Source organism: Grammomys surdaster, unplaced genomic scaffold (genome assembly GCF_004785775.1).
Source record: "Grammomys surdaster isolate TR1022 unplaced genomic scaffold, NIH_TR_1.0 141, whole genome shotgun sequence".
Classification (NCBI taxonomy): Eukaryota; Metazoa; Chordata; class Mammalia; order Rodentia; family Muridae; genus Grammomys; species Grammomys surdaster.
This window is the reverse complement of record NW_021604599.1, coordinates 9,447,053-9,462,004: the sequence shown is the minus strand read 5'-3', so window position 1 is coordinate 9,462,004 and position 14,952 is coordinate 9,447,053. Positions and strand designations below refer to the sequence as shown.

General features: G+C 42.1%; 1 protein-coding gene across 22 annotated transcripts in view; it reads left to right on the top strand.

The window, feature by feature from the left end:
- Trpm3 (transient receptor potential cation channel subfamily M member 3) overlaps positions 1-14,952 on the top strand; it is an 818,801-nt gene that overhangs the window by 759,491 nt on the left and 44,358 nt on the right. For 18 of the 22 annotated variants that reach the window (XM_028763998.1, XM_028763989.1, XM_028763984.1 and 15 more), the window contains one exon: positions 5,813-5,987. In XM_028763998.1, the coding sequence (XP_028619831.1) occupies positions 5,813-5,987 (175 nt within the window). Of the gene's footprint in view, positions 1-5,812; positions 6,410-14,952 lie in introns of those variants that run through there. The other 4 variants (XM_028763978.1, XM_028763979.1, XM_028763981.1 and 1 more) reach the window with 2 other exon arrangements.

Genomic DNA, 14,952 nt, shown 5'->3' with positions numbered 1-14,952 from the left:
GGGAAGGGGAAGGGGAAAGGGAAGGGGAAAGGGAAGGGGGAAGGGAAGGGGAAAGGGAAGGGGAAGAAGGGAAGGGGAAAGGGAAGGGGAAAGGGAAGGGGAAGAAGGGAAAGGGAAGAAGGGAAGGGGAAAAAGGAAAGGAAAAAGGAAAGGAAAGCAAAGGAGAGGAAAGGAAAAAGAAAAAGGGCTGGAATGATAGCTCAGAGGTTAAGAGCACTGCTGCTCTTCCAGAAGACCTGTGTTAAATTCCCAGTACCCACATTGTGGCTCACAACCGTCTATAACTGTAATATTATGAGATCTAATGCCCTCTTCTGGTGTGCATACTTACATGTAGAAAAAAATACCCATATACGAAAGAAGGAAAGAAAGAAAGAAAGAAAGAAAGAAAGAAAGGAAGAAAGAAAGGAAGGAAGGAGGGAAGGAGGGAAGGAGGGAAGGAGGGAAGGAGGGAAGGAGGGAAAGAATCTCAAGGGACAAGCCATACAAATGGCTGAGGGCTTCAACATTTTAGACTATATTCAGCTTCCAGAATTTTCCATAAGTGAAGCTGGTGGCAGGGTGGAGTGATGAGCTGAGTTCATGAGCTCCTTCCCCAGAAACTCTAGGGCTATCACCCAAGCCTGACGCCCACTTCTCTAAGTACATCTCCTGACATGTGGAAAGCCAAGCATACCCCTATCGTTAGTCTCTTTCTTATCATCTCCCCTGCAATCCTACTTGCTGCTGAAACAATCAAGCAGCATTATAGATGCCCCTGTTTGTTGTCACTTAAGATTTACTCTAGGCGTCATTGTTAATGCAGTATTTATTAAACATCTGCATATGACGTTTACTGAAATGCATCTGAAGTCACCAAAAATCTTCCTATTTAAAAAAAAAAGCACCAGCAAATATAGACAAAGAGAGGAAAATTTTAAATTCAAAATAAACTTCCTTTACTCTTTGATATTCAGTTCACAGCCTTCTAAGGCAACAATGAACAATAAATGTACTTTGTAGAGCTGTGGCGATTAGGAATGGCACATGCTGAACAATAGCTGGCTCTTAGTTGGCTGGTTGGTAAATTATGTCCGTCTTTGTTATGTTTATATTGTTTTTTAAAGGACAATGGAGAAAGAAAAGTTTATAAACACTATTGTTCTATATAACCAGCTGCTTTGGACACAAACTTGGAATTACCACACCAACACTGATTAGGGTAAATGACACCAGACACATTGTAGAGAAGAAAAGGTTGAATGCTGGAGCCTAAGTTGCCCAAACTGAACCCAGTTCAACTTGATACTGTTTGAGAAGGGAGTGGGGTGAACATCATTTGTTTATTCTACTCTTATGTCTTTATTTAATAATGGATTTGAGATCTGGGTGAAAATTCTTATGTCTAAAGGCAGACTGTGGAACGGGCTTAAAGGGAGGGATCTATAGATTCCTGCTCTCAACTTATATAGGAACATGTTTATATGAGGTTTCTGGAGAGACCAGACCTTTATGAGATTAAGTATTTTTCCACATAAAATGAGAAAAAATTATTAAACTGTAACAGCTGGAAAATCAGGCCAATTTTCCTCCACTTTGATATTCTTTTTCATTTTTTTAAAGGAGTGTCTCACTATGTGACCCAATCTCACAACCCTCCTGCCTTTGCCTCCTAAGCGCTAGGACTACAAGCTTGACACTACACCTAGTTGCCTAGTTGGGACCATGTGGATCTTTGCTGCAGAGTCCCCATCCTATATATTGCAAGATGTTTAGTTGTGTGTGTATGTGTGTGTGTGTGTGTGTGTGTGTGTGAGAGAGAGAGAGAGAGAGACAGAGACAGAGACAGAGACAGAGAGACAGAGTGCTAGAACAACAAAGATGGCTCCAAACATTACCATATGTGATGTCCCCGAAGCACAAAACTGGCCTCTGTAAAGAACCACTATATCAGGGGATTATTAACTTTTTTATGCTTACCTTATTTTAACAGATAAACTATTCAAAGATCTAAACCAAATCAATCATTTTTGAAAGTCTTGGTGGCATTTAACTCTCTGAAATACCTAAAGTTACATTAATGCAGTGAGATTATCTTAATTTCCATGTCTATCATTTGAATAATGGCATAATTACCCTGGTTTTGAGTAGAGTGAAACCTTAGTAAGGAATGAGCAGGCGGCTGTGATGCATGCATCCATCTCTGCTTTTTAACTTATGAATGACTTCATTTATTAGTCATAAGGAGGAAATTAGGAAATTTGGGGGCTTTAAGTTCTTACAGCATGCTTTTAAGATAATTAGTTCAATAATTGAGTCATCGACCCAGAAGGTAGATAAAAGACGCCTCTAGAGTTTATCAGTGAGCCAGGCAGACTGCAAAGGCCTCAACTTAACAGGCCCCTCTTTAGTAATCTGCATCCAGGTAGCCCAATGTGCCTTGATGTCTGGAGACCAGACACAGGATGGGCAGGTGCTCATTCTGAAATGGTTTTCTCTGTTTGTCCTGTGGAAGGAACTAGAACATCAAATGCCTGACGGTACAGAATGCCCGTTTCTCCTCTGGGAGTCCTGTTGATCTGCTGAGTCCAGGATCGCTTGAAATCCTGACTCTGTTCCTTCATATTTCATTTCTCAAGGGAACTCCGCAAACCTTGTACTAACTCACTTTTATAATACAGAGTAGAAACCACAGCAGGAGCTATGTGTAACTGTGCCAGGCACCACGTGGGACACATCTCGGGCCTCATTGTTATACCCCATGGAATAGATCTTAGAATCCTCATATACCAATTAAATAAACAGGCTGTGAGAGAGACGGAGACAAGGTTCAAACTCCTGACTAAATCCTGACCTTCCAAAAACAACACGCTAGCATTTACAAGAGCGTACAGCATAGCTATCGCACTTAGTCAAAGGTAATGTCGTGATTGTTATCCCACTTAAAACATTTAAAAACAAGATTAAGCAACTTGCCCCAAGCCACTAAGCTAACTTTCTCTCTCTTTTTTTTTTTAATGGTCAGGAAAAACTTTTTTTTTTTTGGTGGATTTTTTTTTCCGTGTAGCTATTTTTGCCTACAGTCAAGATCAAAATCCAGGTTGTCTGGCACCTAAGAGCATGTGCTTCATCACTGCTGAGGATGTTCTCTGTAGAGCATTCTGAAAGGTATTCCTAAGACTGGGACCAAATCTTAACATTGAACTCCCCGGATAATTTAACTTCGAAAACTAAAGAAGTCTGTTTGTCTTCTATTGATAGTGTTCAGATCCTGATACCTTTAAGAGAGAGAAGATTTTAAAACAGAGAGAGCTCAGTGTTTTGAAAGAATGTTTTTCCTTTTACTGTTTTGGCCTTGTGGATAGGTACTAGGATCAATCAGGTTTTTTGTTTTTTGGTTTTTTTTTTTTTGAAAAAAATTCCAAAAAATTAAATTGGTACAATTTCTGTATTTCCTGGCTGAGTTTTCTTGGGTCAACAGTCTTGTGAGTATACCTAGTTGTATGCTATCCACCTTTTTAATCAATAGAAACAAACCCAACATGAAGACCCATCTGTGCTTTTCCATTGATACAACTTTCTGTAAATAAGTGATCAACACATTTTGTAAAGTAAAAAGAAGAAAGAAGGTGAAACCAGACTTGGGTTTCCTATAAACCTGTTTCAACTCAGTCATGTCACCCCCTTAGAGACCTGCAACCACTCAATGGAGGCAGAAACAACTTACATTTACCAGTGAGGATGAACATGAAAAGTAGGAATCTTGGAGAAATTTCTGTCTCACTTCAAGGTCATGCAAGTTGTGAAGTTGTATTGAAAATGTATGAATTGAGGCCCCTGTGTCCTAAAGTACCCATAATGTTTAGGTTACTGGAACACATGTCATGGAATATTCTCTTTTAAGCTAGAGACGAGAATAGGTCCATAGTGGAGTGGGTAGCTAGTGTACACTAGGCCCTTGGTTCAGTCTCCAGGACAAGAGTAACAATAACCAATAAGACATTTTGGAACCTTCCTTGTCACTGATAATTAGCATGTATCATTATCTGTGGGTAGGCACCCTTATCCTATAATATCCAAGAGGAGGAAGTCTTTAGTGTCAGACCTTTCGATGCAAGGAGTGAAAATCAATCTCTGTAGTTGAAGCACTGGGGTGGGAGAATATTCTGATTTATAATAGGACAAGGTGGAACTAGCCATAAAGATCACCTCGAGATAGGAGTTCAATCACTGCCAGACAGGAGTCGCTCTCCTTCTCTTATGTATCGGCCTCATTCACTGGTGGGAGAACTCAGCCTCTGACATGCTAAATTATTACAAAGAATGAACATTACAAGGAACAAAAGGGAATTTCTCTCTCTGCTTCCATTTTAAAGAAATGGTAAAACAGGTTATAATCTCAGCACACTGGAGGCTGAAGCAGGAGGATCACAAAGTTTGCGGCAAGCCTCACCTACATAGTGAGTTCTAAGATTCCTTGGACTCATGCAGAGATCCTGTCTCAAAAAAAAAAAACAAAAAACAAAAAACAAAAAACAACAAAAAAACCACCAGACTGGTGACTCAGTCTTGTATCACATGCCCACCTCACCATGGTACCATGAGATGAGGTCCCACCACTAGCTTAGCATAGACAACATACCCACCTTTGTAGGCAGATGAGTGAGAACTGTCTCTTAAAGAAAGAAACAGAAATTGCCGGGCAGTGGTGGCACACGCCTTTAATCCCAGCACTTGGGAGGCAGAGGCAGGCGGATTTCTGAGATCGAGAGTTCAAGGCCAGCCTGGTCTACCGAGTGAGTTCCAGGACAGCCAGGGCTACACAGAGAAACCCTGTCTCGAAAAACCAAAAAAAAAAAAAAGAAAGAAAGAGAGAGAGAGAGAGAGAGAGAGAGAGAGAGAGAGAGAGAGAAAGGAAGAAAGAAAGAAAGAAAGAAAGAAAGAAAGAAAGAAAGAAAGAAAGAAAGAAAGAAAGAGAGAAAAGAGTGGGTTTGGAGCCAGTCGGAATCACCACTTATTGCAAACTTATCAGATTTCAGTGCAGATAAGAAAGGGATTTAGCGGGTGAACAAAACAGATCTCTAATACCATAGCATTGAAACAAGCACAGTCATGGATAAGGAAAGTGGGGGCAGGGTGAAGGGAGAAACATTATGAAGGGATTCAGTCACAAGCAGTTTAGGAGCACATCAAGGAAAAAATCCATCTCATCAACAACAGGCACTGGTCTATCTCCTGAAGCCTCATGTTTTTAAGACCTGTGAAAATACCCTTTATAATAAGATACCCTGCCAGAGAAATATAAGAAGAAGTAGATGATTCTGTTAGAGCCAGGCCTGTGGCAGGAAATCAAGCAATCGGATGGGCTCCTAGGTCTATTTGTAATACATAATTTTCTAGAGCTTTCCAGTGCTGCCTTAGCATTTCAGAACTAAGAGCAGGAATATACCGCTCTGCACTAGTTCTTAAAATAGTCCAACTATCCCGATTCTAATTTTTTTTTTCCTAAGAAGAAAGAAACCAAAACAAGAGACTTGCCTTCCTCAGAACAGCTTTTAAAAATGGTGCTAGTACCATGTGGAGAACGCAAATTCTGAGGAATAGCACTCCTGGACCTAGATAGAAATATGTTCTATAAACGTTCATAAAAATGAAGGTGCTCCATAGTGCATGCACTTGTTCAAAAAAAAAAATAGCAACTGACATCAGTATTCAGTATGTAGACATCAGCTTCAACCATCCATCTTTCCTCCCAACCAGGTACAACGCCCTACTTAGGCACCATGCTCAATCACACATCTTTTCTTCTGTTTCTTCTTTTCCACCCTTCCAGATGATAGACATGATGTACTTTGTCATCATTATGCTGGTGGTGCTGATGAGCTTTGGGGTCGCCAGGCAAGCCATTCTCTTTCCCAATGAGGAGCCATCTTGGAAACTGGCCAAGAATATCTTCTACATGCCTTATTGGATGATTTATGGGGAAGTGTTTGCTGACCAGATAGACCGTAAGCAAGTTTATGATTCTCATACACCAAAGTCAGGTATTTTAACTTCAATTGAGTCACGTCTTTCCCAAGTCCATTTGTTTGTCCTCAATAAATGGCTCAAGATAGAGGACCGATTCCTAGTTTGCTATCTTGGTGGAGACAATCACTGCAGGTGAATATACTATTTTAGCTAAATAGCCCTTCAGTGTATCTTCAGGTATGTCCTTCCTATGACAAAAATGAATATCTACTATACCAAATTTGATACAAAAAAAAGAACCATTTTAAATGATATAACCTTGCATGTAACTCAAATTCTTAAAGCCATGTTTTTCATATTTTATTACTGAGAATATATTGTGTCACAACTACCCACTCCTACCCTATCCCTCATCTTGCTAGGCTTTAGAAAATAAATTCCTTGGGTTTGACTTTAGAACAAATAAACAATTCTCAATTTCGTCATTAGAATTCAAGATTAAGGGCAAACATCTGTATGGTATTTTCCTCATGCTAAAAACTATTCCCCAACAGCCTTCCTCATTGTCTTAAGTTATGTGCTATTGAGACACAGATGAAGCCAGAATTCATTACCAAGAAATATGGAAAATGCCCGTAGGTTGTAGACTGAGTTATTTGCTGCAAATGCCAGGGATTGGAGGAGGGTATCTGTATCATAAAGTGACTTAGTGTGGACCAAGAGCCAGCAGCCCCTACTACCTTCAGACAACTAGATGCAGTCTCAGCAACAAACAACTCCTTATGTGTGGAGCTGGAGGATAGTTGTAGTCTAAGAGTCTGTTCCAGGGTTTTATTTGGACCAAATGTCAGGGCACACTAGGCATCAGGAAGTGACTTGGGAAGAAAAGCATCCGAGAAGCACATTTCAGTGTGGAGTTGAATCCCAGGAGCTGCTCTTTCTCATTTTCCCTGAGGAGTTCAGATCTGGAAATAACAACCCTCCAACACTGTTAAATTAACATTTTTCAGACATTTTTTTTTTGCTGACAGGCCAGCCATCCGAGCCCTGGACTGTGAACACAGATTAGGGTCACATAACCACATAGCTTATTCAGAGTGGGAGCAGACTCTAGTCAGCACCCCACTCTCCCGCCTCATCTCAGATAGAATGGGGCCTAGGAACACATGGACAAAGGACACCTGAGCTTTGGAGTCCTCAGGCCTATAAAGAGCGTTGTGTATCCTGGCAACAAAACATAGCAACATGTCATTTTCCCCTACATGATGAATTTTGAACAAATACACTTTCTCTCTGAAAACATATTATCTGGGGCAAGCAAGGCTTTTGGAACACCTAATTGGAACAAATATTTGTTCCATGAGACTTAGCCAGCTCATGGAGGAAGAATTTTAGCTCCATCCTCTGGTTATGATATCTTTGGTGACAATGTGCAGCCTTCAGAAGGCAGTTTCCCAGGGATGGGAATTTCCTGTAGAGAGCATCCTTTCAAATGGTCCCTCAGGCAAAATGACAGTTAAAAAGCTCGCTATGATGATTTTCCTCAGAGACTAAGCATGCTATTCCATCTCACCCCTGGAAATTGCTTTTCCACTTTATTACATTATTTTGCCTTTTCAAGTTGTCCCTTTCTCCCATAGAATGAGATGGAGACCCTATGGGCATTTGGACAATGTAGTGAGGGAGAAAGGGGGGGGGGAATAAAGGAAGAGAGAAAGAAAGGGGCGGTATGGATGTATTTTACAAATGGGATTCTGTCTGTCCCTCTACAAGTGGCCATTTATTGACGTTGTACTAGGAGCCTAGCCTAGTGCAACAAGCACCACCATCTGCTGAACACGAGGATTTAGTATTCGCTGTTTTAAAAGAAGGGCTGATTATAGTTTAGAACTCAAAATCTCCCCATCCCACCTCCCCCCCCAAGACAGACTAAAGGTGTTTTGTGTGACTGGAGTATGAATATGGACAAATTCCCCCATTCTGTGAATTAGATCTGTGGTACTCTATGTGTGTGAGGATAAATCTCAATCCCCAAATCCCAAAATATACCTGACTTCGCCTTACAGGATATGACCTTCTTGAGACCCTGCCCTCTTCCTCTGTGATGTTCTGAAGTTGGCTGCAATGGCAGACTCTGTTCTAAGCTAAATCAGCCAGTTTTCTGTGTAGAGTGCTAGAGTATTCGTCCTTTCTCAAATGGATTTAGATGGGTTGTCTCCAAATCTCAAATAATATTCAGCCAAGGTCACTGGATATGACTGTCCTATTAATGACTCAGTGCCCGTACTGTGGCACAGGATGGGTCCCCATGAGGATTGGATGCCAGTTCCCACCGGGCTCTTCAGAATTGCCCAGAAGAACCAGTAACCAAACTGTTTGAGAAAGGTACAAATCATTGATGCTGCCCTACAGTGTGTGGCCTTTTCTCTGTGCCGTGTCCAGGTTGGTGTGTGGCGCATGTCTTCAGGCTGACTGGATCTCATATGCACCCGGACCTGAGGCCCTCCCTGCCCAGGGTCTACCAAGCCCATGCTATGGATGTGCCCCGTGTAGCCCTTCCCAGCTCTGTTCATTCACACACACCTCAGATGACTCATTTCTAACTTGATGCACGTGCTCCATATCTAACTCTGGTTGTTTTGACTTAAGTGGCTGGACTCATTTCATGTTGGGGGAAATTATCACTTTCTTAACTGGGACTGATCGATGTGAATATGCAATGGGACCCTCAGAGTGGGTTACTCACACCAACAGCAGACCTCAGAATGGAGGACAGCTATAATGCCCTCACTTCTGGGAGGCAGTGTACTGTAACTGTAACTTTTTGTTTGTTTGTTTTTAGTTCATCTATTTTCCTGTTATTTAGACAGAAATTACCTATATAGCCAAAGACAGCAGGATGAGACTTGTAAGGTTACTTTCCAAATGTGCTTAAAAACTAAAAAGTTTAAAAAACAAAAACAGAAAAAAAAACCTGTGGAATGATATTTTTTAAAAAAAAAAAATCACAAAATAACAGTTACATTTTCTTTCTATGCCATTTTGGACTAACAGAACAGTTAGAGCAGCCTTAGTACAAATTATCTGAGAGGATAGTTTTTGCTTCAGATTTGAAAGCAGAGGGCTGCAAGAATGTCATTGGAAGTAGAAGATGAAAAGGAAGAAGGGACCATAACCATGTTTACCCTGGAGGCTGATCCTCATGCTGATCTGATTCCTGGGAACTGAATTTGCTGTTGTTGGCTGGTTAGTTGGTCAGTTGATAGTTGGGGTTTGATTTGCTTGTTTTTTGTTTTGTTTTGTTTTCCTTTGTTTTCAGATAACCTGTAATTGACTTTGAATAGCCATGCTACATATGATACTTGGCCTGATTTTTTTTTCAGATAACCTGTCATTGGCATTGAGTACTCATGCTACATACTACTTTGCTAAGCCCCAGCTAAAGGCTACCACAGTGAATAGAGTCTGGGTGTTATATCAATATTGGCCTGTGGCTGTAGCTCAGTGGTAGAGTTTTGCTTTACACACAGGAAACTCTGGGTTCAATACCCAGTGCCACAAAATAGTTATTTCATTACATTATATTAAATACACCAATATCAATTACAACATTCTTCTGGGAAATCTCATTAGGGCGACCTATGCTGCATATCTTCTGAGGGCTAGCTAGGACCCCAGAGGTACTTGGGTGGAAAACCCACTAAAAGAGCAGAAAAACAACAGAATCAATAAATTCCCAGCAATGTCAGCACCAAGACTAGAACAAAATTTAAAATGGATGACTTTTCATCAGCTCAGAAATCTAGTTTTGTGAGTAGATCGCTTGGAAGTTCACCTTTATTAGCAGAAGAGACAGGATATCTCTGACATTCTTTAGCCTCTTGCTGGGTGAGACTTCTTCTTACTTACAGGGCATCCTGCTATATATTCAGATTTCTCAGGCTGTACCGAGGCAGGAGAGAAATGAATCATGCTCTTGAATGCATTAAATACAGGTCTAAATTTAGTCCTCCTTTCTGCCTCTCTGGGTATTTTTACAAGTTTAGATAGTACTGTGGAAGCAGACTGTCCAGGACTTACTTTCTACCATGACAACTGAACATTACCTAGCCATTTCTACTCTGAATTAGCTATCCAATCTTCTTAGTACATGGGTCAATTTTTTTTCTCACTGCCTGGGGCTTTTTCATCTGAAATTAATAGGTAATCTGAAGAAGCAGATGGAGGTTGTTTTGCTTTGTTTTTAATTGACTGATTGAATGTAGCATTTTGCTATTAATACAATCCCTTGCTCTTTGGTATCCAGGATGCCTCCGTGGCTTTGACTCAAACAAGAGTCGAGCATGTGTACGGAAAGCTCAAGTACTGTCCTGAATTACTTTTCTGTCTCCAATTCATTATTCCCTGATTTGGGTATGGAAGTAGGACAGCTCGAGTGTCTGAAATACACTCGCCACAGGGAAGCAAGGAACACCGAGAGACAGAAGGGTGGCAAGTAGGATATGTCTCGGTCATCTTACTCCGGTTCACAGAACTCAGGTCTGGGCTTCTGTTTGGAATTCCAGACTGACCTCTGATGGCTTCAGAGTACACTGATGCCTGACAGCTATAGCATGTGGCATGTTGCCCAACCAGAAAAAATACTCTGGGAAAAGAAAACTGGGGCCAGTGCCAACATGGGGAAAAAGGGAGATCGTTTCATTAGGTTTTATTTTCACAAACTACTAAGGAAGCTAGCCAGCACTGGGCTGTCCCTGAAACAGTCAGCCCACACTATAAAGAAGAGCCACATGACTTGTTTACTAATACAAACTTGGGCTTGAGAGATTTACAGACAACAGAGGGATCTGCCTTCGGCCACTGTCGTGAAACTACATGCATTCTACAGCCGTGATTCCACTGTATTTGTTCACAGGTGGGACTCCTCTATTTAGAGTCCACTCTTCAACGGGTATTTTTTGTCTTCCTATGAGCTGGAAACCAGAGTCTTTAGACAAACACAGAAGAGACATTGCCCTCGAGGTGCTTACAGTTTAGCAGGAGCCAACTGCCATTGATAACCAATGTACTGAGGCAAAGCTCAGATAGGAAATCTGTCAGCTCCACGTGGAGTTGGAGCATGGTGTAATAGACGAGGCCCCAGCAGAGAGAAGCAGGCTGTGCAGAGAGCCCTGAAACACAAGCAGATGTGTGCTAGGCAGATGGGAGCAGGGGGTGTGAAGGAAGAATAGCATTCCAAACTGAGACCTAGAGTGGCAAGCTCTAGGCACAGAAAATGATCGAGTATGGCTCACTGTAAAGTGAGAGGTAGGAGACAGGAAGCAGGACAGATGGGTGTGGAGGAGAGGGGTGGGGAGAAGGATAGGGAGAGCATGGAGAAGGTGGAAGAGGGGACAGGAGAGATGAAAGAGGGTTCCTAATGGAGCTCGTAGTGGGGAAGAAGGGCTGCATGAGACAGAGGAAGGTAAAACCAGAAAGACCTGGGCCAAGGTCAGATGGTGCAGAGGGGATAAAAGAGGTGGGTGGGGATTGAAAATGGGGGGATTGGAGCTCACCCTGAGAATCCTGACTTAGTCTAAAGTATAAAAGCCACTTACTGAGATACTTGGGGGGAGGAATATACCCAGGGCTGGTGTCCCACTGGGGTGGGGTTAAGTTTGTAGACCCTATAGAGAGCCCAGACTTGCAGCTCAATAGGATGACCTGGACTGTAAATGAAATAAATTTTAAACAGGGGACTGAGAAAGTGGCTCCATGATTAGCATGGGCTGTTCTTGCAGAAAGCCCAAAATCAATCCACAGCATCCATATCAGACAGTGCACAAACTTTTATTGCTCCGTTCCCAAGATCTGATACCCTCTTCTAGCCTCCATGGGTACCAGTATGCAAGTGGTGCACATACAAGCAGGCAAACATGCACATACATAAATAGAGAGTAATTGATTTAATTAAAAAGAGCTGAAAGGGAAATGTAGATCTTAGGATCAAGAGCGTCTCTTCCTGTCAAAGTCATGGTGGATGAGCACAAGTACTAAATCCCCAAACTCGTAACTGAAGAAGAAACTGACTTCCCATCTGGCTATGGGGACCATTTTGTCACCTAACTGCTAATTTGTCAGTAGAGAAAAGCAATGTAAGAAGTATCTGTCCCTTTCAATAGAGACAAGTCAGTACATTTCCTTACAAGTTATGTTTTAGTTTAGCCTCTTTAACAAGTACAAGAAATTATCTTTTAAAAGAGGAGCCCCGTAGGGTGGTGAATACCTTTCGTTCACTGCTCAGGTTCCCTCTCATCCCCTTTCCAGCTTTTGCACTCAGCCCTCTGCTTCTGTGGTCTTCAATGCTGGGCTCACCTGCCACATTCAGACAACTTTCCTGGGATCCATGAAGTCTCTTCACCACCCAGAGAACCTAAGGTGACCTCAGAGTTGGGGTGTTTCAGGGAATCCTGCACCTTGCTTCTAGCAGTTGGATTCAGGGAATATAAAAGCTTAGTTATTTTGACTCTTGTTGAAGCCCACTCTCCTGCCTTTAAACTGCAGGAGAGGTCCAGCCCATAGAATCAGGTGTGAGTTTAGACTGAGCCTGAAGTTGTACCTTTTTTTTTTTTTTTTAACTTTAATCCTTTGTTCTGATACCCCTGGGCATATTCTCTTTAGTAAATAAATTACATTCATTTTAATGCTTTCCTTGGGGATTCTTCTGGAAGAAACCAGCCTGAGTTAGGAGACTCTAAGTCTCCTCGGCTAAATCCCAACATCATTCACAGTGAAGACTCCTTTCCAGTATGGAAGGAAACCAGGAGCATCCTGTATTATGTACACAGCACATGGCTGATCCAGCCACCTCCATTTACACTGTGACAATCACCTCTCTCATTACCTACTGCTTAGCTTCGTATCAGTATAACAAAATGCCCAAGACCGGGATCTTTACAACAAAAGATTTATCTAGGCGTAGTGAGCCACACCTGTATCCCAGCACTTGAAGGTTCAAGCAAGAGACTCACAAGTTTGGAAATATCCCTCTAAAAGAGAGATAAAAGACAAGATAAGGGGAAGAGAGAGGGAGGGAGGGCTTGTTTGTTTGGTTCTGCAGCTTCATGAGATAGCAGCTTGACACTGGCATCTTCTGGGCTCTGGTGAGGGCTTATTGATGGATGCTGTCATAATAGTGGGAGTGTGTGAGGAAAAAAATCACATGGCAACACAAGAAAGAAGAGACAGATTGTCAAGAGCAAGGTTCACCCTGTTTCATAAAACTCCACTCTTGAGAGAGAGGACCCACTCTGCATGACTGCAATGAGTCTCTTTTTGGGATGGCTCCATAACCTAATTACCTTCACATGGACCCCAGCTCTCAAAGGTCTCTCTATCGAAACACCTCACAGCACACCAAGCCTCCAGTGCATGATGGTGGAAGGTCAAATCACACACAAGTTCCATCAATATAGAGCTGTGCCTGGTGGCACAGAGTTGAAATTCCAGCAGCTGCCGAGATGGAGGAAAGAGTGAGACCCTGGCCTAAAAAGAAAACAAAATCCATAGCATCATTGGTGGCAGAAATACAATTATGCCTTCTTTAATAGCTGAGCTCAGTAGCTGTAAGGCAAGGCATAATGCTCCCAGGAGTCTCTTCAAGACGCCATGCTTGAAGCTTAAAGAGCCACTCTATCACACTTTGGGATCTTTCATTCCACATTCTTAAATTCTTGCTTGGTACCTAGGAAGCCCAAAAGGAAATAGAAAAAATATTCAGATGTGTTCCTGTCTTTAAGGAATTTGTAAACCAGGCCAGGTAGATGTGAGCAAAATTTTTCTAGAATGTGAGCAAAATTTTTCCAGAAATGACTAGATCAACATCTGATTGTTTCAAAGCAATGTGGTCTCTGTCAGAGTTTACAGTGTTGCCAATGTGTCCCCAAAGTGGTCCAAGATAACAGGTAAACAGGTAGATATGACTATGTGTCAATAAAACTTTATTTACAAGAACAGAAGGCAGGCCAGATCAGCCACTCAGATTGATTAGAGTTCTGACTAAGCCACCCAGCCCTGCAAGTATATTGATTTCTTTCTTACCACCATCAGTTGAACTCCAGGACGGAATCCGTTTCCTTACTACAAGATTTCTCCAAAAGCATTAGATTTCTTACTTCCTAGGAATATTTATTCTAATGAAGTGGGCCAGCAGAGGAGAGAACATCAGCATCAGTTGTTATTGGGTTCACGTGTGTATGAGAAAACCACACTACTTATTGGGTGGATCTGGTTTCCAAGCGACAAAAATCAGATGCTGCCAGGAAGTCAATGTTTACCTTATAATTCCACTTATTTCTATTTTGAATACATCCTCTTAAAACTGGGAGCCCATCACTGAAACGGTGGGGTATGGGTTAGGCTGGGCAGGGCAGGATGCAGTGCTCATTCACCAATGTTTCCTATTGAACATGAGTGTGACTCTTGAAGTCTTGTGAAGGTATAATGTCTCTCCTCTCCACAGTCCCTAGAAACTCTGTCTCCCAGAAGCCCTGCTGCTTGTAAAAGAACTCCCAGGATCACACATCCTGGTCTCATAAGGCACAGGTGGACTGGCATTCACTCTGTCCACACTCACGTGTGCGTGCAGGCTTCCATTCTCTCTCTTCTGAAGCCCTGCTTCAGCCAGGACACTTGAATATACTTCCTAGATCTTTCTGTATCTCCTTCTCCAAGTTTTCTCAGATCCCTAGGAATTTGTAAGAGAACACCAGAAAGGTACGCAGTCTGTCTCTGGGTTCTGAATGATAGTTTCCCTCTCCACGAAACAGTGAGAACAAAGCCAACATCTGCTCAAAAGACAGAATGGGAAAATGATGGGCTTGTCATCCCTTGTATCCACAGTGGACTGACTTCCAGATTCTACCTCATCCTGTGGCTCCCAAACTCCACAGATGTTCATGTCATATATTCGAGATAGTGTGTGTGTGTGTGTGTGTGTGTGTGTGTGTGTGTGTGTGTGTGTGT